General features: G+C 35.1%; 1 protein-coding gene across 1 annotated transcript in view; it reads left to right on the plus strand.

Moving 5' to 3' along the window:
• The first annotated feature begins 245 nt into the window (after positions 1-245).
• LOC149803205 (zinc finger CCHC domain-containing protein 24-like) overlaps positions 246-26,401 on the plus strand; it is an 86,369-nt gene continuing 60,213 nt past the window's right edge. The window contains exons 1-2 of the mRNA XM_089952829.1: positions 246-533; positions 23,894-24,070. Coding sequence (XP_089808955.1) covers positions 279-533; positions 23,894-24,070 — 432 coding nt within the window. The 5' untranslated portion in view covers positions 246-278. The remainder of the gene's footprint in view (positions 534-23,893; positions 24,071-26,401) is intronic.

Here is a 26,401-nt window from a genome sequence, read left to right on the forward strand (position 1 = left end):
GTGAAGGGAACATCAAATGTATGTTATTCAAACGCATTCGAAAAGACTATGTGTTATCAAACAATACACTGACGCTTCATATAGTCTATAACTCAAAATTTCACTATTTCCCATCGGAGGGCAACTAGCTGGCTCACTCGAAGGTATGGTTTCGGATGCCGAGAGGTCTAGTAGGCGGAGCATCCGTGTTCTGATTGACAAGTTGTTCCATATACTCTTGTTGCTCTGCCAGTTTCAGCGGCAGACGTGTTTTATGTATAACTGGCACTTGTTCGAAAATGGCTTCTCTGGCAACTTTAGATTCCAGTTCTTACCAGAATGCTCAACTTTTAAACTGGGTGTATCTTTCGTTGGGAGATAGTAATCAGGCAACAGCAAATCCTTTGCAAGGGAATCAATCGCTTTACAGTGACCCGTGGTCAAGTACGATTACTTCTCAACCAATCAACACAATTTCTTCTATGTCTATGCTGAAAAGTCCAAACATATATCATACTGATCCCTGGTCACCTAATACGCTAAATAACATAACGGTAAGTAATCAATTTTTATTAAATTACCTTTCGTTTATATACATGATTCTTACCATGTTATTACGACAGGTACTTAGATAATTGTTATTCTTCGATTTCACAGCCTCTTGGTGTGGTTATTTTTTATATACAGTATTTTTACTTGCTGGTCCTTTCCTCTGTGATCAGTACATTTCATGTGTCGTTTGATCTGTTATTATGATGATCCTTACTATTTTGTGATACTTTCTTGTGATGTCAGTAGCACGTTTCGAACTTGCTTTTCACGTTGATTTTGAGCTGCGGAAATAGTAACATATTCTTTCTTTTTTATGAGGTTTCTATGTCAGGATTTACTTTCTGTGTTGATGTTTAGAACATGCTCATCAACACGAATAACAACGATAAAAGGGAATGTTTTGATTTTGTATATTGCAAATGTAGACGTTTTAAGGCTCTGTAGTGTTTATTAAACACGTACACTGGGATTAAATTGTTTACGAGTGTCAAGTTCATGAATAATATTATTTAACATAGGAAGTATTATTTCTTTACTCACTATAACGTAAGAGCTTTCATCCGATCGGAGAAAAGTACTTGTAATTATCAAAAGTTTTGTGTATGTAGACACTTGCATGTAGCCGTTTCATTGGCCCATCTAAGGAAAGTTCAAAGTACCACTGCGCTAACAGAAATGTACATGTTTTGAAATGGACATGCACAAAAGTGGTTAATTAGATTGTTCAAGACAAGAGTCCGCTGATTTGAAATGTACAAAACGTGACACTAATTTTGCATTGATGTACTAGTGCACATTTATTTTAATGTCTAAAATTGTATATTTCTATTCCCTTAGAATTATCATTGGGGAATAATTACCTAAATTTGTAGGATTTAAAAAAGAACTTGAATTTAAAGTACATAGGCGTTCACTTGTTCATTCTTCGTTCACTTGATTTCGGCGTAAAAATCGACACGTTTGTGTGTGGTAGATTAATATTATTGTCGCCCAATCTTTCAAAAAAGCCCCATGTTGCCTTCCAATGGCTGTCACTTTGAGGGGGTCGGGCGCCGACCGGATGGAATTACATCAGAGCTCGTTCAGAACTCGCATGGTGAGATCAGTCCGATGTTTCTGGTTAATTTTGACACATATGTTTGCTACATTTAACGTTGCAGATATTGGATTATGTGAAACTATGAAAATAAATCGAATGCTTCTATTTTTGAAGCCGAACCAATCATCCGGATAGAAATTTTGGATTCGATAGTTTATAAGCCACTTGACGTTACGAATATCGTTGCTTTTTGTACATTTACAAGTTATTTGCTATTTTTTTTTTTTTTTTAACCATATTTTGTATCGGGAGATGAGATTCCATGTTTGCCTTCCACAATGCGAAAAGAAACGTGCATTGTAGAAGTACAAATTCTTCGTGCCCCCCCCCCCTTAAATTGTCGACCATTTGTTATGGATACTAATTATAACACATACGTTAATGTCATGTCATATTGGACAATAAAACAAAATTAGCCTGTTTTAGTTTCACACATTGACCATGAAATGGACAGTTTGAAATTCAATATCAGGAATTTGTTGAAAACAAAGGAGAAACTATAGGTATAAATATGCACACCTTGTGTAAAGGTAAGCAGTAATAAGAAAGATGAGGCTTTTGATAACAAAATGGATTATCGTAGAATAATAAAGAAATAAAGAATACTATGCACAAATTGACACAGGTGACTAGGTGCAGTTCTTTATTTTTACATTTTTAAATTTAAGTGGTACCATAAAGTCATTGTGCTGATGTGCTTTAAATGCTAATACATATATTGAGTATTTACTTAGAGCTTAGTGAACTCAACTAATTTATTGTAATTATTCTAATTCAAACCCAGTTAGTTTCTTTTATTTAAACAAGCATTTAAATTAGAATAAGTGGCTATATTTGCTTGGTTACAATCTAGTAAATTAAAGAATTTTCATGACTTCTGTTCAAACAAGGGATTTAAGTAAAGAAATATTATCAAAGACTTCATTGCATAAAGTAGAAAACTTATTACATTTGCATAAAAGTGGAATACCATGTCAAATTATGAACTGCAACAAAATTTGCACATATCAAGTTCTGCAATTGTCCGAATGTATTGTACCATCTGTATGTAGACTTGTGGGGTTTAGAAGAGGACCAGTGTACCCCATTGCATGTCATCATAAGAAACTAATGGAGACGGGAGTCATTTGGTGGTTAGTTTGCCAGACTCACAGTAGAAAGTGTGCTGGTGTGAATCCTATCATTGGATCAGTCCAGGTTGTCCACCGTGGTGTCTCCATGGGCAAGTCATTTTGCTCTAGTTGCCTTGGCACTAAATAACCTACTGATGTTGCTGTGCTGTAAAACACCAAAACCAAACCTACTGTATCATCCTCAGCCCTTTTCTAGCCTGTGATTTGAAATGTGCAGTTTGGTGAAATTTGCTCTTTAAATTTTGAATTTGAGGTATATTCAACTTTTATTAACATCTTTATTTGGAAAACAATCAGCTCTTTAAAATATTTGTCATACCTGTGTACACGTTCTGTCTTCAGAGCATGGACAAATTTTGGTTATGACAGTATGGATTTATTATCCTAGAACAATTAAAACCCTTATATGTTAAAAGATGACGATGAAATATAGGCATGGAATTTGCATCATTGTGTATTATTGAGGAATGAGAGGATCTGAAATGGTTTTCAAAAGGATAATCTTGTATAACAAAATTTATTCTAGGATGTGGAATTGCAGGATTCAACCTGAAATGTTTGCAGTTTGTCAACAACTGCAACAAGAAAAGAAAAATGTGATCTGTGACAATCACACATAGTTTATACAAGCCTTATCTCGCACAAACACACACACACACACATATGTACCTATCAAATATTTACAAAATCTCTCTCTGGAAGACATTTTTAAAAGGCTCTTTTCAATGTTGGAAAACGGGTTTAAGCAATTTAAACTGGAGGCTGAATGTAGTTCACAATTTAAACTTGGGGCTGAATGTAGTTCACATCCGTACAGTAAAACTGATTTAACATGGAAGTTAAAATGTTGAAAGAAAAGTATTGGATCGGCATCATTAGTAGGAAAAACTCTGCCTTTTAAAATATTATTGAGGACCTTGTTAAACTGTTGAGGGCAACAATGCTTATGAAAAAAGACAGCAGTGCCAATGCAAAGGCAGAAATGCCTGGGCAAAGGCAACTCTGCCAATGCAGAGGCAAAACACCCATGCATAGGTAGCAATGTCTGTGCAAAAGTAACAGTGCCTTTGCATAAGGGCAACAATGCCTGTGCAAAGTCAAAAAAATGCAAATACAAAGGCAACAATGCAAATGCAAAAAAAACATGCAAAGGCAACAATGCCTATACACTAAGGCAACAATGCCTTTGCATAAAGGCAACAATGACAATGTCTGCAAAGGCAACAAAGCATGTGCAAAGGCAACAGTGCCTGTGCATTAAGACAACAATGCCTATGCATAAAGCAGATTCCCTTTACCCTCATTTGTGCTTCAAGGACGAAAAAAAATTAATTTGCTCCCCCCTCATTCATTCTGATGCCAAGGGGATATTTGACTCAGTCTTTCACCCCTAGTGGATACAGTGATAAAGGTAACAATGCATGTGCATAAAGGCATCAGTGGCTGTGCAAAGGCAACACATTTTTTGTGCAAAGGCAGTAATGTCAATGAAAGGCAACAATCAATGCATTGGCAACAATATTTCTAGGCACTGGCAGTGTTAAAATGGTCAAAGTAGGAGCTATGGAGAGGGTTTATTGTTGATTCCTGTTTTATTCATATTAAAAACATAATGTCACTGCCTTAAAGATTACTCTTTTAAACAGAGCTTTCCTTGTCACATTGAATGTCAAAATGATTACTCTCTTGAACCTTCCTTTCCATGTCACATTCAATGTCTTAAAGATTACTCTTTTGAACCTTCCTTTCCATGTCACATTCAATGTCTTAAAGATTACTCTTTTGAACCTTCCTTTCCATGTCACATTCAGTGTCTTAAAGATTACTCTCTTGAACCTTCCTTTCCATGTCACATTCAATGTCTTAAAGATTACTCTCTTGAACCTTCCTTTCCATGTTGCACAGAATTTCTAAAAGGTACTCTTTTCAACCTTGTTTTCCATGTCACAGAATTTGTAAAAGGTACTCTTTTCAACCTTGCTTTCCATGTCACGACGATGAATGTCTAAAACATTACTATTTTCATACTTGCTTTCAATAATAATAAATTCCTTGAGGTTTGTCTGTTAAATTGACGAATGTTTGACAACCATGCAGTCAGATTTGCAGTTTCAACAAAGATTTTGTATTTTTGGTCATTATTTCAAGACCTGTGGCCAGTTTCAGTCCTTACCATGAGAGAGTGCATTATCTAATACCCCTGGCAGTTTTCATTTGATAGAAAAAATATTGCTGATTTCATTATAGTGTAATGTTACAACAATTTTGTTTCAGCACATATCCTGTGATGCTGTCATTATTTGTGAAATATTACTTGTTTTATTCTTTGCATGTCATTTTGAAGGAATTGCAAGATGAGCTAGAGGGTATTGTTTTCCATGTACTTGTAGCCTTTTGATTGGTGTAATATAATGTTATTTTAAAAATTTGATTTTACAGTTGCTGTATATATTTACTTGTTAAGTTAGTAATACTGTTACTGAATGAACTCCAAACTGGTCAACAATCAGAAATTGGGATTTTGTATAAAAAAAAAAGATTTTTTTTTTAATGTAGTCAGATAAATATCCCTAGCTGGCAGGCAAAATATGGGATTGGTCCAGAAATCAGAAATAAAGCTACTTTTCTTCCAGGCATAAGTGAAACACTCCTACAAATATAAAACACTGCTCTTACTATTTATTGTCATCTTAAACAATGATAACCCAATTTAAAATGCCTTGTTCGTCCATTTTTACAATGGTAATGTGCTGTTACAAAAATTGACAATAAATGTGAATTAAGAAGAAGCTTCTTCCCAGGGAAGTGAACATTCTACTTTCATGCAACCTACAATTTTGTATCATATAATTTCATGGGTAGTGTGTCATAGAGAGGCATGATGGGAATAAGAGAAAGGGAGAGGCTCCCACCCATCCACACACATTACTTAAAAATCAAATCAAGCTGCAAGCAACAAAGATCCTGATGTGCCTTAGCATTGTGCCTGTAGATCAGGGTCTCTCATGTTCATTTTTTGGATTACTCCTAACAAACTGCACAGATCCAGATCTTCTAGCATGATGGCAGATCTGGGTCTGTGCATTTAATAGTTGGATTCATCTTATAAGTGAGTGTATATGGTAATTGTCATAAGCCATTTCATAATTGTGGTTAGATAGTTTTTCATTATAACAAAATACAGTTTTTTTCTTCTAAAATTCAATGATTTTAGAGAAAAGGTCTATGAAAGATTTTAATGGCCTACTAAATTTTGAATATTGTAAATGATTTTGTTAAAAGCTGTACAAAATACCCTGTATGAATTGTCAGTTTTTCTAGTAAAGTTTATCCAATTATGATGCAAAAAATAAAAAATAAAAATCAATGTCCTATCACACTTTTCACTTTTTTTATGGAACCTAGAATTCACATTTATTGAGCAGAAAACAAAACTTGTGCATTTTTTGCCAACTGAAAGTTTTTTTTACATGTACATGTAATTATGTAATTCCAGTAAAACTTGTCTTGCGAGACCACTGCTATGAGAGACCACCTGTTTTGAGAGACCAGGATCTCCATGCACAGATTTATTGATTATATAAAGTTATGACCTGTTATGAGAGACCATTATTTTTTGGCAGAAGAGGTGGTCTTTCAAAACAGGTTATGTTGTATAATCAAAGGTGATGAAATCATTCCTAGAATAGACTTCAGATTTGAAAACTGATATTATGTAAATATAGCTATTGGATTTCATCAGTTTTCCTCGGCTAGCTTGGGTACGTGGGAAAGCCTGCCAGTAGCTTCTCGTGGGTCAGTGGTTCTTCCCTGGGTTTTCCAGGGTTCTTCCTCCACCAGTTATATTAGCTGCCATGTATAGCCTATCTTGTGCTGAGAAATGGCATTAAACGAAAAGAACAACAACAAAAATCATCATGTTGCATACTGAAGGTCCCCAGTTGTGTGAGTGGGACATGACATAAACGAACCAGTTCTTCCTTGTTGGATTTATAAAACTTGACTGTTTAGAGGACACACATCTGGTCAGAAAAACCATTCCTCCATTAGCATGATTGGAATCGAATGGGAAGCGTGTTCCATACATGACTTCACAGTATCCTGGTTATAGGCTACATTAATCAAGTTGTTGATTACAAACTATTAGAAACCAAATATTTCCATTCTAAACTTAATCTGAATATCTGTATTTTTCAAAACATGTCTCTTTCAGGTGGTTACATTTTCATTATGAACTTTGCTCTTCTGTATGGTTTTAATGTGCTGTTATTATCCATTACATTTCCATTATGGATTCCACTCTGTATTATGTAAATGTGCTATTATTATCATTTATTACATTTCCATTATGAATTCTCCTCTGTATGGTGTAAATGTGCTATTGTTATGTATTACTACATTTCCATTATGAATTCCACTCTGTGGTGTAGTGGCCTAGTGGTTAGAGTGTCCGTCTTGGATGTGTTAGGTCATGGGTTAAAACCTCTGCCAAGTTAGACCAAAAACTTACAGAAATGGTACTAACAGATGCCTCATTTGGTGCTCAGCATTAACACATGAGGTTTTTGTTGTTTTCGCCTGAAATTCGAGTAGGAAACACAATTTGAAAGCTATTTCTGAATACATCCTAATGCGTCAACTTCCATGTGATTTTCCAATAACATAATGCCTAATTGTATTAGAAACATCGTTTTTTATTGGCTATTTGGCTCACGCATGAGCAGAATGGTAAAAGTTGGATTTTTTTTTTTTTTTTTTTTTTTTTTTTTTTTTTGGCTTAATGGACTAATTATTTTCGTATCAGGACCACTCTTTATTTCAAATGTCCATCTTATCCAACTTTTGCAAAAGTTCATCTGTCTGTTCACAGTTCATACTAGTCTGCCTTAAATCTGAGACCAAAAAGTCTAAAATCCAGACACAAAATCAGATTCCGACCACGGGCAAATTTTGGGTGGGAAAAAAATCTGGTATAAAAAATTGAGGTTCTTCCCTCTGTATTTTGTAGTGCAACTAGAATTTCCAGATTATTTGGTATCATTGTAGAGCTACATCTGTCTACCTTTCTATAATACCACCCACTTTAGTGTATCATACATGACCTTGATGCTACAGAGCTCAGCAGTAGGCTACTACCTCATGCCAAGTTAACTCATCGCCAGGGGTTAATGTGCTAAGAGGCTAGTGTTAGGACTGGTCAGCCTGATGTTAGGATAATGTGACTGGGTGGGGCATGATATTATATGTCTGCAGCATGATGCCCCAGTGCTAGATATCACTATAAATAACCACACTGCCGATATTGTGGCAGTATGACTGAAAAATTGTTAAAGCTATGTTTAAAATCAAAATTGCACGCATGCACACACCAACACCCACCCTCACACACACTGTGTGTTGTAAATATACTGTGTTTCTCCATTATTAAATTTCCATTATGAATTCACTCCTTTGTATAGGGTATATGTGCTATTATTATCCAATTTTAAATTTTCATTATGAATTGCAGTCCTCTTTATTATATAAATGTACTTTTATAATCCAACATCATATGCATGTAGAATAGAACCTTGCTTTTTTGGGTTTGGGGTTTGGGGTTGGCATGTGAGTTACTGTGACCTATTTTGTACTAACAGTCATCCTCTCATCTTGGATAAACTTGTATACAATGGACATGTTGATTAGCAAACAACATTGAGAATGTGACATAACAGTTCATTTTTAGTTTCATGTACTTTAACATGACAAGTAAACAATGTAATATATATGATATTTCATACATAATGCAGGCATCATTGGTGTTTTTTTTGTTATAACAAGAATTGCATTACGATGTGTTGTGATGAAATTCCAGCCATGAAACAGTGAATTCACTTTCTTCACCTTTGAAAACTACAAGAATTATGTTGAATCATGTAGTTTTTTTAATGGTATGTTTTGAAATTGGCCCTTTACTTTTCAGAACTGCAAGAATTGTGTTAAATTGTGTCCTTTTTCCATAGCAAGTATTGAAATTGGCCCTTTACCTTTCAGAACTGCAAGAATTGTGTTGAACTGTGTCCTTTTTCCATAGCAAGTATTGAAATTGGCCCTTTACCTTTCAGAACTGCAATAATTGTGTTAAATTGTGTCCTTTTTCCATAGCAAGTATTGAAATTGGCCCTTACCTTTCAAAATCATCAAGAATTGTGTTGATATTTTTCTCTTCATGGCAGATATTGAAATTGACCATTCACAGTTGTATTTTCATCTTTTTATGTTTCCAGAAAGCATCTATCAGATGGCATGGGATTTAAGAAACAAACACCATTCAGTTTAAAGAGACCCTTCTTAATACTCAGTTGCAGGATTGATACCAGATTCTAGATAATTGTGCTGGAAAATCAACAGAATGCATTACATTTGGAAGCCATTCCTTTATTTCTTCATTAAATCCATCCAATGTTTAGATTTTATTTTTGCAAATGCAGATGGCAATTTCTGCACTTTATTTTGATTTCTGGAATAGATTCTGATTCTTGATCACTTTAAGAAAACAAGTCCTCAATTTTCCATGAGTTGGGTGAAGTTTTGGTTTTAATTGCATCTAAAATGTAGTCTTGAAAAGGAAGAGGGTCAAAGTGTAAAGTGTATTTTTTAGGTAATGCCATCTTGAAAATACAGCATTTCAAAAGAATTGTTTGATGACAATACTTTGCATTCATCCAAGTTACCACACTAGTGGAATCCACCTGCAAACAACATAAACTCTGATCAGCTATCATACCGAATGCGTCTAACAAATTGCAGAGATCCAGATCTGTTGGTGCATTATGCAATGGCAGATCTGGGTCTGTGCAGTTTGGAGTTAGACCCAGGTCTGTTGGTGCATTATGCAGTGGCAGATATGGGTCTGTGCAGTTTGCAGTTAGACTCAGATCTGTTGGAGCTTTATGCAATGGCAGATATGGGTCTGTGCAGTTTGCAGTTAAACCCAGATCTGTTGGAGCTTTATGCAATGGAAGATATGGGTGTCTGTGCAGTTTGCAGTTAGGATGGATTTGTTGCTGTTGTTCTTGGGTTTAATGCCATTTTTCAGCACAAGATAGGCTATACATGGCAGCCAGTGTAACTGGTGGAGGAAGAACCCTGGAAAACCCAGGGAAGAACCACCAACCCATGAGAAGCTACTGGCAGGCTTTCCCACGTACCCATGCTAGCTGAGCCTTGGACTCGAACCCACGCAGACAGAGGTGAGATGGCAGTGATCCGGAACGGTGAGCACTGTAGACCACTCGGCCACTCTGGGCCCCCAGGATGGACTTATAAGCAAATGTATATGGTACAAGAATAGGATGAGAAAGGACAAATACAGTCTTGGTCAGATTTGAAAGGTTCTTATTCTTCTTGACCTATTTGCCTATTAAAAAGATGTGCATTTACCATGTAAACCTGATTGCAAGTCAAGACCAAGAGCAAATATCATAGACCCTGATCTGCTATTGCATAGTAAGCTGAGAGGTCAGGGTCTGTTTGTTTGTTCCTTTGGTTGTCTCTGATCAGACTGCATAGACCCAGATCTGATGTGCATCATGTGATGGCAGATTCAGATTTGTGCAGTCTTTAGTTGTACTTATAAGGAAGTATATATGGTATACTATAACATCAGCAAATTAGGTATTCTATAATATCAGCCAATTAAATATACTATGATGTCTGGAAATTAGGTATACTATCATATCACCCAGTTTGGTATACCATGATAGCAGCCAAATAGGTATACTGTATCAGTAAATTAGGTATACCATATTGGGCAATTAGGCATACTATAATATCAGCCAGATTGATATACCATGATATCAGCTAAATAGGTATACTATGATATCAGTAAATTAGGTATACCATAACAGGCAATTAGGCATAATATAATATCAGCCAGTTTTATATACCATGATATCAGCCAAATAGGTACACTATGATATCAGTAAATTAGGTATACCATATCAGGCAATTAGGTATACTGTAATATCAGCTAATTTGATATACCATGACATCAACATAATAGGTATACTATGATATCAGTAAAGTGGGTATACTTTAATATAGGCCAGTTAGGTATACTATGATAGTGAAGTAAGCAGCTATATTTACAATGAACACATGAAATACTTGACATGATGTGACAGAACTGAAAGAGAAGTGAACTATTGACATTTCCAGATTTTTCTGGAGTTCATATTAGATTCTGCCATTGCTCTTTACTCCTAATGTCTTTTATTTGGTGCAAGAAAGTTGCCTGCATGGTGCCAGTAAGGTAGATAAAAATGCTTTATGGCATCAATAAGCTAGCTAAAAAGACCATGGGGCCCAAATAGTGTGGATAAAAGTACTCAGTGGCACCAATAGGGTGGATACAAAGACACAATGGCACCAATAGGATAGATTAAAAAAATAGTTTTAAATGGCACCAATACAGTGGATATAAATATCTTACGGCACAAGTAGGGTGGATAAAAAGACCAGATGGTAATAATAGGATGGAAAAAAAGACCCAATGGCCCACTAGGGTGGATCAAAAGACCGGCACCAATAGGGTGGATCAAAGGAGTTTATGGCACCAATAGGGTGGATAAAAAGACTGGTACCAGTAGGGTGGATCAAAAGAGTTAATGGCACCAACAGGGTTGATCAAAAGACCGGTTCCAATAGGGTGGATCAAAAGACCGGTACCAATAGGGTGGATAAAAAGCCCAGTACCAATAGGGTGGATCAAAAGACTGGTGTAGGGTGGATAAAAAGCCCCAATGGCCCCAATAGGGTGCATAAAAAGCCCCAATGGCCCCAATACAATAGATAAAAAGATTTCATGGCAACAGAAAGACCCAATGGCCCCAATAGGGTAGATAAAAACAGTTCATGGCACCAATAGGGTGGATAAAAAGACCGAATTGCCCCAATAAAGTTGATGAAAAGTGTATATTTGTTGCCAAAGGACCATAAGATGATCATTTTCATTGGATGACAAAATTGTCTAAGTTTTATTAGCTTAGGCATCAAATGAGAGTGCTTGGTCAATGGTAAGAGATATAAAATACAAAGTAGAGAAGAATAAATCTTTAGCAAATACAGTTCTCTATTTTTTTTCTTCAAAGTAGGGTACAAGGATGAAAAAATGGGACTTGAAATTGAATGACCCAAATAAGTAATAGTTCAGGAATCATTACTCCAGAATCAAGAATTCAAATCCTGGTATGGAAGGCTCAGAGCAGGTGAAGCTGGTAATTAAGTTTGAATTTTCTTGTATAGCAATAAACAGGTAAGGATATATGTAATCCCTTTTTGTAAATAACCCCACCCCCCACTTTCTGACCAGGTAGGGGCTCTTTGATCCTACTTTTTCCATTCCTGGATTGAACATTGGCATTCATATGTAACTCTCCAAAAAGCACATTAGACTTTGAAAAATGTGAACCTGTAACCCCTTAACATGTGATCTACTGCTGCTAGCAACTTCATAAACATGTAATATTATACTGGTCATTAGGAATGCACTTCCAGGAACCTTGCCCATCATACCACACACACACACACACATGCAAGAGTGCACGTGCACACACACACACACACACACACACACACACACACACACACACACTGACTATGAGAAATAAAAAAAAAGGGAATGATTTCATTGGTGCCAGATAGTAGTGTGTTAAATACCATATGATCCAGTTCCCACAATAGCATATATGTTGAAAGGAGGTACATGTGTACATTATGAGCTATGGAGTTGGCTAGGGAGATATAGCAGACTTCTCAGTCCTGCATTGGGATGGTTAATCTTGCAGGGAATCTCAGATGGAATAGCTTTCTCTAATGCAGTCCTACATTGGGATGGTTAATCTTACAGGGAATCTCTTATGGAATAGCTTTCTCTAATGCAGTCCTACATTGGGATGGTTAATATTACAGGGAATTGCATGGAATAACTTAATCAAATGCATTTCTACACTGGGCACATGGAAAAACTTGCTGTAATGCATATCATTCCAAAAGAATTTTTGCCAAGTCCTTTGTTTCAAGTATTTGATGTTGGTTGAAACTGAGCAATATTGAAAATTGCATTTTACAGAGGTATTCAAAGGTCAACACTTGAGCAATAAGCATACTTTTTATTTTATGTTCTAATTGATGTAAACTGATGTCATTTGAAATGGATTTTCATATTCCCACAATATCAGTTATACCCAGCTGGCATACATGTATTTGTATAAAATTTTGTAAATGGGATTCCCCTGTGACCACGAAAGAACCATACTAAGGGGGTAGGGGCTACCCACAAGGTCAAGGCCACTGTTCCTAACAAAAACAGATTTGGCATTTTCATTTCATTTCAGCTGTGCTGCCATCTTCACTAGCCAAGGTTCTGATAACCCTGTCTATACCTTGGCATAACGAGCAGACATTTCTGTGCATGGGGTCTGTGAATTTCACTGGGTGCAGCTGCAAGCTACCACATCCAATCAAAATTAAGTTGTTCAGATTTGAACACTGTTCCTATGTGACCAAGACAAGGGGAGCACACATTTTGAATGGTCCGATAAATACGCAATTTTCCAGTGCCAGTCTGTGTTTGCATAAATACCTTTCTCTCAAATACTACTGTAATTGCTGCTGTCTGGTACATAGTTATACCTTCAATGTTCAACTTGGAAAGTGTCCTTTTTAGGTCAGTTGCCACCACCATCTTCAGCCAATGTAGAACGCATCATGCTATCTGTTAGTTGGCATTACATACTCAAGGAGGTAACTCATGAAATCCAATAGATGTCTCTAGGACAAAGTACCAATATAGATAGATGTTCAGTCCGCCAAGGTGTAGATAGTGTTATCGGAAACTTGGCTAATGAAGATGCTCTAATGCATTTTCTCTGATTTGAAATGTCAAGAAATGTTGAACGTAAGCTTATGATCAATCTAATAAGAATGACATGATTTGAAATGTCAAGAAATGTTGAACGTAAGCTTATGATCAATCTAATAAGAATGACATGATTTGAAATGTCAAGAAATGTTGAACGTAAGCTTATGATCAATCTAATAAGAATGACAATCACATTTAAAGACAGCCAGACATTGACGTACTTGGGGGTTTCCTCACCTAAATATAGAGCTAGACTATGATAATATGATCACCTGACTAATCAACATAGTAATCTAAGGTATGAACTGTGTATGTTGATGCTTTCACATTTATGTATGTGATAATAAAAGACTAGGTACTGAATGCTTTCACCTTAATGTATGTGATAATAAGACTGTACCGAATGCTTTCACCTTAATGTATGTGATAATAAAAGACTGTACCGAATGCTTTCACCTTAATGTATGTGATAATAAAAGACTGTACCGAATGCTTTCACCTTAATGTATGTGATAATAAAAGACTGTACCGAATGCTTTCACCTTAATGTATGTGATAATAAAAGACTGTACCGAATGCTTTCACCTTAATGTATGTGATAATAAAGACTACGTACTGAATACTTTCACATTAATTTATGTGATCATAAAGACTATGTACTGAATGCTTTCACATTTATGTATGTGATAATAAAAGACTATGTACTGGATGCTTTCACATTAATTTATGTGATAATAAGACTGTACTGAATGCTTTCACATTTATGTATGTGATAATAAAAGACTATGTACTGGATGCTTTCACATTAATTTATGTGATAATAAGACTGTACTGAATGCTTTCACATTTATGTATGTGATAATAAGACTGTACTGGATGCTTTCACATTTATGTATGTGATAATAAAAGACTATGTACTGAATGCTTTCACATTTATGTGTGTGATAATAAAAGACGATGTACTGAATGCTTTCACATTTATGTATGTGATAATAAAAGACTATGTACTGAATGCTTTCACATCTATGTATGTGATAATTAAAGACTTGTACTGAATGCTTTCACATTTATGTATGTGATAATAAAAGACTATGTACTGAATGCTTTCACATTTATGTATGTGATAATAAAAGACTATGTACTGAATGCTTTCACATTTATGTATGTGATAATAAAAGACTATGTACTGAATGCTTTCACATTTATGTATGTGATAATTAAAGACTTGTACTGAATGCTTTCACATTTATGTATGTGATAATAAAAGACTATGTACTGAATGCTTTCACATTTATGTATGTGATCATAAAAGACTATGTACTGGATGCTTTCACATTAATGTATGTGATAATAAGACTGTACTGGATGCTTTCATATGTATGTATGTATGTGATCATAAAAGACTATGTACTGAATGCTTTCACATTTATGTATGTGATCATAAAAGACTATGTACTGGATGCTTTCACATTAATGTATGTGATAATAAGACTGTACTGGATGCTTTCATATGTATGTATGTATGTATGTGATCATAAAAGACTATGTACTGAATGCTTTCACATTAATTTATGTGATAATTAAAGACTTGTATTGAATGCTTTCACATTTATGTATGTGATCATAAAAGACTATTTACCGGATGCTTTCACATTAATTTATGTGATAATAAAAGACTACCGAATGCTTTCACATTTATGTATGTGATCATAAAAGACTAGGTACTGAATGCTTTCACATTTATGTATGTGATAATAAAAGACTATGTACTGAATGCTTTCACATTTATGTATGTGATCATAAAGACTACTGTTGGTGATGATGAGATGAATGTTTGAATACATAGTACTGTAATCATTAAGTATAGCAGTTTTAATATGCAGTTTTAGAGCAGTAGATAAAGCAAGTAGTTTCTTGTGTAATAGCATTAACTGGGTCATCTCAAAGTTTTACTTAATGAAAGTTTACCTTCTGAACATCTGTCTGTCTGTCTGTCTCTCTCAATCTTGTGAAATAAAATAAAATGACGAGTATTCTGTTTATGGTACAAAAACACGCTTGTCCCAAATTCACAAACAGTGCAAGTTTAATCTTAGCAAGTGAAGCTTTAGAGAAATTTCATCATGAATAGACAAAACTGATGGCTCCACAAACATAGATGGACAAAGTAAATCTACCACCAACTCAATGGCATCATATTGTAAACAGAACTATTTTAAACCAGTTGTAACTCAAGACTCCTTTCCAAAAACTTAAGAATTATCAAGGGGTAAACAAAATATACTTTATAAGAACCAAGCATGGTTCTTTAGGCTTACACTTAAATAATAGTAAACAATAATAATTGCAGATTGAACTCGGTTCAGTGAATGTTATTCTTTTTTGCATTTAACTTGTTTATTGGGCAGGCATGAGGCTGGAGTATTTTAACACAAAAACTGCAGATTTCTGGCCTTCAGATAACATTTTCAAAATCTTGCTCTAATTTGTGGAAAATGAACTTTTTATATCAAGTTGCATTAGTTGAAGAGAATTCAGTAATTTGAGGTAACAGAGAAAAAATATTTCTAGTTTCAAAATAAACCCAAGATCCCCCTCCTCATAGCCAAAATAATTGGTTTGTTCCTGCATGCAAAACAACATGAACTAAAACATGTCACATTTGAATATTTCTTGAAAGTTTGACAACATTAAAGAAGTGGTTTTTGCAGACTGGAACAATGTTTCTCACAAATCTGTCATTCAGACTTGATACACATATTTCTTTGTAGATTATGACACAAAAATTTGTTGATCATGAAATTCTGCCGCAGAAGTTGAACTGGTTCAACAATCCTTCTTTAAACTGGTTTAGATCATAATTAAACCAAAGGTCTCAACAAGTAAGCACTGGCAGTATTAGCTCTCAAACTAACACAATTCATTCAGGTGTCCCTCAAGGCTAAGTTTTGGGCCCTATCCTCTTCCTTATCTATATCAATGATCTACCATTAAATAATAAATCCACAAATACAGATTTGTTCACAGATGATGCAACCTTGTATACATCTAGTTCTGATACTGAAGTTATCCAAATGAAATGAAACTCAGACCTTATTAGAGTCCATAACTGGGCACAACAAAATAGGATGGTAATTAATAAAGGTAAAACAAAATTAATGATTTTGGGGACATCACAAAAGCTATACAAGTCAGGGAACCGAGAACTGTCTCTTGCAATAAATAATCATCCATTAGAAAATGTCAAACATGAAAAGTTTGTAGGTGTGACCGTAGATAATAATTTATTATGGAATGATCATATTGATAAGCTTTGTAAAATATGCAGAATAAAGAAATATGTGCCTATGGAAACTCAAAATCTATACTACAAGTCATATATTCTTCCAACAATGGATTATTGTTCAAATGTATGGGGAAACTGTGCTAAATCTGAGCTTGACAGGATTTATAAACTTCAGAAATGAGCAGCACTCATACTTTCAGATGCATCTATTGATCATCCCTCAAAAGCATTATTTACAGAACTCAAATGGTTCACAATATATGACAGGATAGATTTTCACAAGGCAGTTCTTTTATATAAATGTCTACATGGAACTGCACTAGAGTATCTTCAGGACTTATTCAGGTTTTTTTAAGACAATACCAGTTGAGATCAATATCACATGGAAACCTAGCACCAAAACCAAGAACAGAGCAATTTAAAAAGAGCTTCCAATACTCTGGGTATAGTTCTGTGGAACAAGCTTCCACCACATGTAAAATCTGCTGAAAATATTAGAGTATTTAAGAAGAGATATCATGAGCATGTATGTGCTTCAAATAGATAATGGAATTTAGTATTTTAATACCAAACATGTTAAAATAAACAGTAATTTTTGCTATCTTCATATAATCTGCATTGTTATACTCTCCTTAAGAGGGCTTCAAGGGAGAATAGTCCTTGGCTAATGAGTCACCCTCTATAAATAAAGTATTATTTTTATTATTAAAAAAATATTTCATTCAGTACTTTAAAATGTTACCAGTATATTTTGGGGGAATTGTGAAAACATGTATTTTCTAATTGGTTGCTATGGATTTTTAATGGCTGTGTGTGTGTGCATGCCTATTAAATTTATGTTTAGTTCTAGGATGGAGATCATAACCTATATATAGCTGTTAGCTGGGGAGGCCAACAGTTTTCATGTGATGACCCAAGTCTCCCTCCAAAGGGTCTGTACTGGATATGGTGGTTATACCTAGTTATGTCTCTTGTCTGTATTGGATAAGGTGGTTATGCCTAGTTCTGTCTCTTGTCTCTACTGGATATGGTGGTTATACTTAGTTCTGGATATGGTGGTTATGCCTAGTTCTGTCTCTTGTCTCTACTGGATATGGTGGTTATACCTAGTTCTGTCTCTTGCCTGTACTGGATAAGGTGGTTATGTCTAGTTCTGTCTCTTGTCTGTAATGGATATGATGGTTATGCCTAGTTCTGTCTCTTGTCTGTACTGGATATGGTGGTTATGTCTAGTTCTGTCTCTTGTCTCTGCTGGATATGGCAGTATGTCTAGTTCTGTCTCATGACTCATGGTCTGTATTGGATATGGCAACATGTCTAGTTCTGTCTCTTGTCTGTACTGGATATGGTAGTTATGTCCAGCTCTGTCCAGCTCTGTCTCTTATCTGTAGTGAATATGTTGGTTATGTCTAGTTCTGTCTCTTGTCTGTACTGGATATGGTGGTTATGTCTAGTTCTGTCTCTTGTCTCTACTGGATATGGTGGTTATGTCTAGTTCTGTCTCTTGTCCTTCAGACCCACATATGGTTGTTGACTGGGTTCTCAACAGTTTTCAATTTGTGACCCAGAGGAAGCATACCCCCAGTGATGTTACCACAGGCCACATGTTTGATACCCCTAATTTACACCTTCATTCTCCATGTTAACTTATGGTAATGATAACTTGATTCATTACACCAAATGTGTACCCTTTCCTACATCATAAATGTAAATACGACTGTGATTTAAATTTGCTGCAAGCAAGGACTGGAAATAATAACCCATCATTTGTATCAGTGTTTTGAGACAGCCCTCATTCTCAAATGTCTTCTTACTTTTATAAGCCTTTTTCCATTTAGGTTGGAAGCATCTAACTCCATTGTATCTTTTGTCCTGTCTTCTATTTCTTTTTTCTTTTTCTGCTTTGTCAGAATAATCCTGTATATACAGGCAGATTTTCCGCAAACACATTTCTTATTCTGGGATGTGCGTCTCCGATCATCTTAATGTTTACCTGGAATCCTGAGCTTCTACTGTAACAGTCACAGTTTGAATATGTAAGCATTATTCGTGTGTGCTATTTGTCTTACTCAAAACTGACATTGCCATTTTAGAAATCTGGAAGTTAGATTATCGATGCCAGTCTGAATGTTTGAAACGCACTTTCAGGGGAAGAAACTTGCCTTTTTACAAGGACAACATTCTTTGTGAGTTTAGTGACATTTTATAATGTTTTAGTACCTTGAAGCTCTGACTTTCTTTATGGGGGTCAGTGTATCTGGGGGTCATGGTATCTGGTGGGTCATGGCCACCATTTCCTCTGCATGATATTATATTATCAATAATGTTTTAAAGTACTCTTATCCCCTCCCAAATCCAGTTGTGAGTTATTTATTTCAAGAAACCCCCATTATTTAGAAAATCCCCTTTTGTACAAATGGAGTGTGACCTCCCAAAAAAAAACTTTCATTTGAAGAATATAGATTATTCTGTTTTCCTTCAATGACTGAGTTTCTCCTTAAACAATTTAAATGAAACTTGGTATGTATGTACCATTACACTAAAATGAACCCACTGGATTTCAAAGTCATTAATATTTAGTCAAGGTTTCAGTTATTAAAATTAGATTTGGCCTTGCATTTCATTTCTGGACAAGGACTGTACATATATTCTCTTATGTTGTCTGGGTATCATGTGCCATTTACAGTGGTCTTGTTAGTATTTATTTAGTCCCGAATGTGAATGCGTTTGTTTTTTTAATAGAAGGGTAGGGAAAAGTGTCAGATTATGGGAGTTTCACTGTGTTTATCTCTACCACTACAGCTAGTTTCCATGTTCTGATTTGCAGACGGAAGGCACAGTTACTAAATAATGTAGGGGTGGGTGGTCATCAGGGATTATTTATCTTGGGTTTGATAATGAAAGGAAGCATTTTGCTTAATGTTACTACTTTTTATGTCTTTAAAAAATCTAAAAGTACCGGTAAAGGGGTTTCAGTTTAACATTGACTGTCCCTCTGGATTTGCCACTGAAAATGTGAGATTATTTGTAATCATCTTGTAGGTCATTGGAGAAAGAAAAAAGCTTTCATGTTTTGGGAGAATAATTTTAGTCAGTTAAGGACATTTCCTCATAAATTTCCCATGAATTTTTTTTTTTTTACCCCACCATATTGATACCCTATTTTGGAAGTGTCTTTTAATAACACTGAAACCTTGTAGAAGCACCATCTTTGCTTCCTCATTTTCCAGGAATACCTTTAGGTCAGTGCAGTTGTGTATAGATTATGTAAAAATGTAGCAATATTTGGGTAGTTAAAGTGTGTGAAAAGATATAATGTTCTTCCAGTAATATTTAAAGTGAACACTGTTCCATTAGGATACATTTTGATACTGTAACATCAAAGCAAGAACAAACATATTGCATCCAAATCTAGGGTTAGGATCATATTCTTGCCCTTCATTTACACACCATTCATGAATGAAGCCTGGGAAAATATTAATGCTTATTTTTAAGTCTGTGATTGTTTTATTTTCTGTTTTAATTGATCTGGCCTTGTATAGAGGTCACATTGACCTTGTGTCACTTCATATTTGCTTTTTCTCAAGTTCTAATCTAGATTGTTATCCTAATTTTCTTAAAGGAAAAATCGGCATAATTAATGCAGTAGAGCATAATACCTGTAATTAAACATGATGGATGCATCTGCAGACCTGTCAATGATACCAACTCATATGGTAGGTTACCTAATTTAGTAGTCTTTTTACCATATACTAATTTTATAAATTTGTTATACAATTGCAAAAACGTGATTTTTTTAAAATACAAAGTTGATGATTGTGATACATTTGCAGGTACTCGGTAAGCAATATAAATTGTACTGTTGTCCAACAATTAGCTGGTTTATCAAGCTCCTTTTGCCATTGCAAGACTAAATTTGTAGTGCTCAGAGGGCAGCATTTCAAGGCATATGATTTTATCTCACTGCTGGTTGGATACCATCATATCATTCAAATTTTTTCTTGGAGGAGGCCCCCTCCCAAGTCTCTCATTAGCAGACGACTCATCTCAAAATACCAATCTGGGTATGCCTTTGGCATGCACACATTTCCTGCATCTTCATCTGTCATCCATTTTCTGTCTAGAATATGTTGTTAAGCATGCAACCCATTGACCAAAAGGCAATTCTCTGGACAAAATTATATCTTTGCCATCTTGAGGAGGGAGGATTGACAAGACAATGTTGGCATCATTACAGGAATTTGTTAGTTCCTTCCACTTTCTCATGGAGTTGACTTGATATGTATCTGGATTAATAGTGAAGTGGGATGAGCTGTCAGGTTTTCTGAAATGATCCACAATCATCCCATCATAATTTTGTGATTTATTGGTATACATGCATAGTCATTTTAATGTGTTGAGCTCTGCTTTTTGTTAATGTAGTAACTATAATTGCTGGGGGAGGGGGGAGGTCCCTTAGTAATTTATTTTAATTTTTGGTCCCATCCCAATGGAAATGTGTGTGCAAGAAGCAGTAACTTTCTTTTTATCCTGTTACGAGTCTGTGCTCCTAAAAGGAGTAACAAAAAGGAGTGAAAAGCAACAAGATTTGTAAAGTTCAACAATAATTTATTTCCCTAGAATACAAAGTGAAAATGAAAAAAGAATATACAGTATTGTGAATTCAATCCCAAAATAATCTCAAAATTAGAGACAGAAGTTCTGAATAAACTTCAGTAGAAATTCAAATTGAAACCAATGCATAAAGTGTTGATGTGTCAGTGGCAGGCTGTATTGCAGTGTGGTACCAAGTCTTTTGTTGAAACACAGTAATTCAATTCCAGGTTTCAATTCAGTAGAAATCTCAGCGAATGTCTCTGTCCACAGATAATATTTGTTTATGAGCACTCTGTATTTCCAGAGAAAAATTACTTGATTTGAATAATTTGAGGAAATAAATTCCAGCTGAAAGGAACTACTGGAAACAGCAATAATACAACTGAATTGGCTAGATCTTTAAACACGAATGAATAATTTTTCCACTGATAAGATTATATAGTCTCTATTTGACCTTGGGTCACAATTAACATTTTCTAATAAAAACTATTACTGAATGGAAAAACTACTGAATGGAAAAATTTCTATCTGAAAGGTTCTAAATGTTATTTATAATTATAGAGTCTCACTAAAATTATAATATAGAACCTGGACTATGATAGGTATGTCGGGTGAAACCCAGTAATTTAGACCCATACTCAAATAAACCTGTTTACTTCTATTAATAATATTCCTAATAATAATACACATAGAGAAAAATTTAGCTGTTTGAGAAGTATGTTCTATGTTGTCAGCATTCTGTTATGATGGTGTCATGTGATTATTTAATTCTGTTCAATGTTGTCAACATTCTATTATGACAGTGTCACGTGATTGTTTAATTCTGTTCTATGTTGTCTACATTCTATTATGAGGGAATTCAGATTTTATGATGTGTCTCTTTTAAATGTATCTGAGTTTAAGTAAAATATCCTTAGGATTGTTCTGATATCATTTATAAATGCGACTTGTATGTACATGATAAAAAAATGATAATAAAAAATGATAATTTATCCTGGTGTAGGATTCATAATGACCATGAAACTGTAGAGTGACTTGCAAACCTGAAACAATGTTTCAATTTAAAATGTTTTTAATCAAACGGTTTCTTCACAAACTCGTCTGAAAGGCACAGAAATGTAGTTTAAAAACTTTTTGTCAGTGTTGTCAGTAAATGAACATGATGTGTAATATGATCAATTCTCATCAGCTTCTTTTTTCCAGGTGTAGCCACATTAGATGTGAACCTTTCTATTCTTAAGAAATAGATTTAGCTGAAAAATTATGCTCAAGTCATATAAAGCAGAGACATGGAAATTATGTCATTTAATTGGAAAGGGTATTTCAGTGTCACTGACAGCCACATCTATGTTCATTTACACCTTTACCAAGTTTGAAAACATTTACAGGTAGTAAACTTAAGTAATCCATTCGCATGTGCAGCTATAGTATGTAAGATAGAGTTCAGATTTGCAGCCATTGTTCTAAACCTTCCTTTGCTGAATAAAGTTGAGTTGTGTTGGTTTTTTTTTGATGGTCTCATTCATACCTCAGGGGTTAATGTATTGAAGGGCTTTGTTGAAGCAAACCCCTAACTGATGCTCAATAGGTATGGTAAATTTAAGTTCTGACAACCTGTCTGTTAGACCACATATTTTCTGCCTGCTGACAGCTTCAAATTGGCTAGCCATTATGGCAGCTTTGAGGGACACAAGAGTTGGACCCTGTGTGGTATTCAGTTAAGATTGATTGCTGTGTATATAGTGTGTGTACCAGTTCTACTAACTTAAAAGATGAGTCAAACTGCAAACAACAAAGATTCTGATCTGCCATAGCATAATTCTCCTGCAGATCAGGGTCTGTGTTGTTTGTTCTACAGATTACTTTTCACATACTGCACAGAGACATCTGCTGGCACATTATGCAAAGGCAGATCTGGGTCTGTGCAGTTTGCAGTTGGTCTATACCTATAAATGAGTATATAAGGTATATTAGGAACACATGGATCCCCTCTGATTTCTCTGTAGCCTGAATAGGCAGCCCCAGATTAATCCTTTTAGGAAAAATACCAATAATTAGTTTAAATTGTTGCACACAAGGTGAACCATGGGACGCATGCTCACCTGAAGTTGAATGATTATTGTGGATGTAAAATTGTTTATTATGCAAGGGACAATTGTATTGTATGGTATACTTTGATAATGGTTTTGGTAACTAAGGTATATAAGTGGTTTAGCTATTTCATACATTTTGTACAATGCAAGAAAACAACAAAAAGTTTATTTTCAAAAGTTCTGTTTAGAAATAAATAGAGATGCTGAAGATATCATATAATGTCAAAGATTTTTGATATTTTTTTTTTCCAGAGCTCATTCCAAACCAGCACCTTGCAAGTTTCACCATATGGAAGCATAAATGATTTAGCAGACCATTTTAATGAACTCTCTTTGGCCATAGATAGAAAGCCCAGTAAACGTCCACCTAGTACTTACCTGTGTCATCTGTGTTTTACAAAAGGACATTACATCAAGGATTGTCCACAGGTAAGATATTTATCTCTATCATTTTGTTTCATTTCCAGTATCCTTTTTCTTGCAGTTTATATATAGTTCTGTCATGTCAAATGCTGTAATAACCCCACCCCACCCCAATTATATTTGTCCATCATCTTGTGGGTCATCAAAACAAATATTTTGTCTGAGAAAAAAATCCATTTTCATACAAAAAAATTACTGATTAATTCACAGAAGACGGTGTGCCTTGAAAAAGCTTGTCATAGATGTGCAGCCAAAGATCTATGGAAGATGACTTGTGACTCCTTTCTGTTAAATATTTGGGTCATCCTTAACAGTTCTTAATTTGTGGTCCCCCAGTAGGGAACTCCAGTAACCCCTGTTGGCTTTAGGATGTAGACTAGGCCCTATGAGCTCTCCTGTAATGCTCAGTTAATGGTGGGCTGGAGCTGGGGTGACCAGAATTAGTGTGGTAGGTCTTGTTGTTGTTTTTTTTTGTTGTTGTATTTTTGTTTGCAGCAGCATCAATATGGACAATTTTAAACAGTTGACATTGGTAGTGATGCAGACATATAAGTTATTTAGATTCTCCAGGAGAGTAAGTCTGTCACAGTAGGTTTTTTTTGTGGAACAGAACAACAAAGCAAGATATCTTGCAATGATTGCCAGAAAGATTAACATAACATGTGATCTTGATTTTGGACAGTCTTGCATTCATTTGTTCTTCAGGCAAAACAGGTCCTGATTAAGTTTTGGTTAACACTGAATCTTTGCATGCAGTTCTGAACCTTTTCATGATTACCATGATGATGACTGTCATTGTTCTAAGAACCTTAAATGTACAGCTGTAAAACAAAGAATCTTTTTCTATTCCACTCACCATTGTGTGCCAGTATCCTGTTGCTTCATTCTGTCATTTATCTGCTCAACAATTTACAAAATCAAAATAATCTGAGAAAGGGTTTTCTTTTAAGTTTGGATTTGGGGTTTTAATTCAGCACATGATGGCCAGAATATTTTGGTGGAGGAAGAAACTGGGAAGAGCCACTGACCCATGGGAAGCTACTGCAAGGTTTCTCACATATTTTGGCTGAGTCAAGACTCGAACTTTATGGACAGAGAGGATGAGATGTTTGAGTGATCTGTAATGGCGAGCACCTTAGACCATTCCACAACCTGGGGGCCGTTTGTATGAAGAATGATATATTCTTAAAATTGAGGTTGAGCGATTTTTGTCATAAAATTGAGGATATATTTTGGTCAATATCCAACACATTTTTTTTTTACCCTTGAGCAATTGAAATCTATAAGAATAAAAAACTGAAATATCACTTCTTATTGCCCAGGTAATAATAGAGGTGGATAATGCTGTGGCTATATCTGTCTGGCTTTCAGGTCATAAACATTTTCTTTTCTGGTGCATAACTTGAACTATTCAAGGTATTTTAACCAAACACAATGTAAATAAAGTTGCTTAGAGGTGTCTTTTAATACTTAGAATTTTCCACATTCAGTGTTTGTTTCCAGGGAAACAGTTTGTAGCACAAAATGTGTATAATAGGGCCTGGTATTGCCTGTTAAAATCATAATTTGTTATGTTTTGATATGAATGATTGTATTGAAATATGTAGGAGTACAGCTACTGAGTTTGCCATCTGGAAAACCCTTGTAATAACAAACTGTCAACTTGCTTTGTTGATCCTTTCCATTTTATTAGAATTCAAAATGTGTTCTACCAGCTGTACTTCTTTTAATAGAAATGAAAAGGATTGTGTGTATGGACAGATAAGAGAAGAAAGTTTGCAGTTAAAAGATCAGTAATGACCATCATTTACAATAGATGATGTTGATACCTTCGTGGCGATATTAGTGGTCTATGCTGAAATTGCTTGTCCTTTCAAAACGGCTACAGCATACTGCCGAAGAGTGATAAATTCCACCATCTCCCTGGCATTTAAGCACTTACAAAAATAACTTGTTCCAGTTTCTAAGTGGTTTATGCTTGAGTTGTTAGGAATTTATAAGTCACTCAATTAATGGTACTCAGAGATGATTTTTCTCCATTTTAATTCTGTTTTTCTCCTGACTTGAATCTGATTTTTCTTGATATAGTCCGTTTTTTTAATCATCTCCAATCCATTTTTTTACAAACGGTCTGTTTGGTCCCATTCTGCAATGACCTTTGTAACGTATTCGTTCTATATATACATAACCCATCTTCATGTAATGGAAATTGATGGCAGTGGAAAAAAGAAGCATGCTTGCAAAAAAATGGCATCCCGAGTTGTTGAGAGAGACCATGACATGAGAAGTTTACATAAAGGTTTAAAAAATGTATGGAAAATATAATGGCTCAAGTGA

Source organism: Sinohyriopsis cumingii, chromosome 3, assembly GCF_028554795.1.
Source record: "Sinohyriopsis cumingii isolate HCF-2022 chromosome 3, ASM2855479v2, whole genome shotgun sequence".
Taxonomy (NCBI): Eukaryota; Metazoa; Mollusca; class Bivalvia; order Unionida; family Unionidae; genus Sinohyriopsis; species Sinohyriopsis cumingii.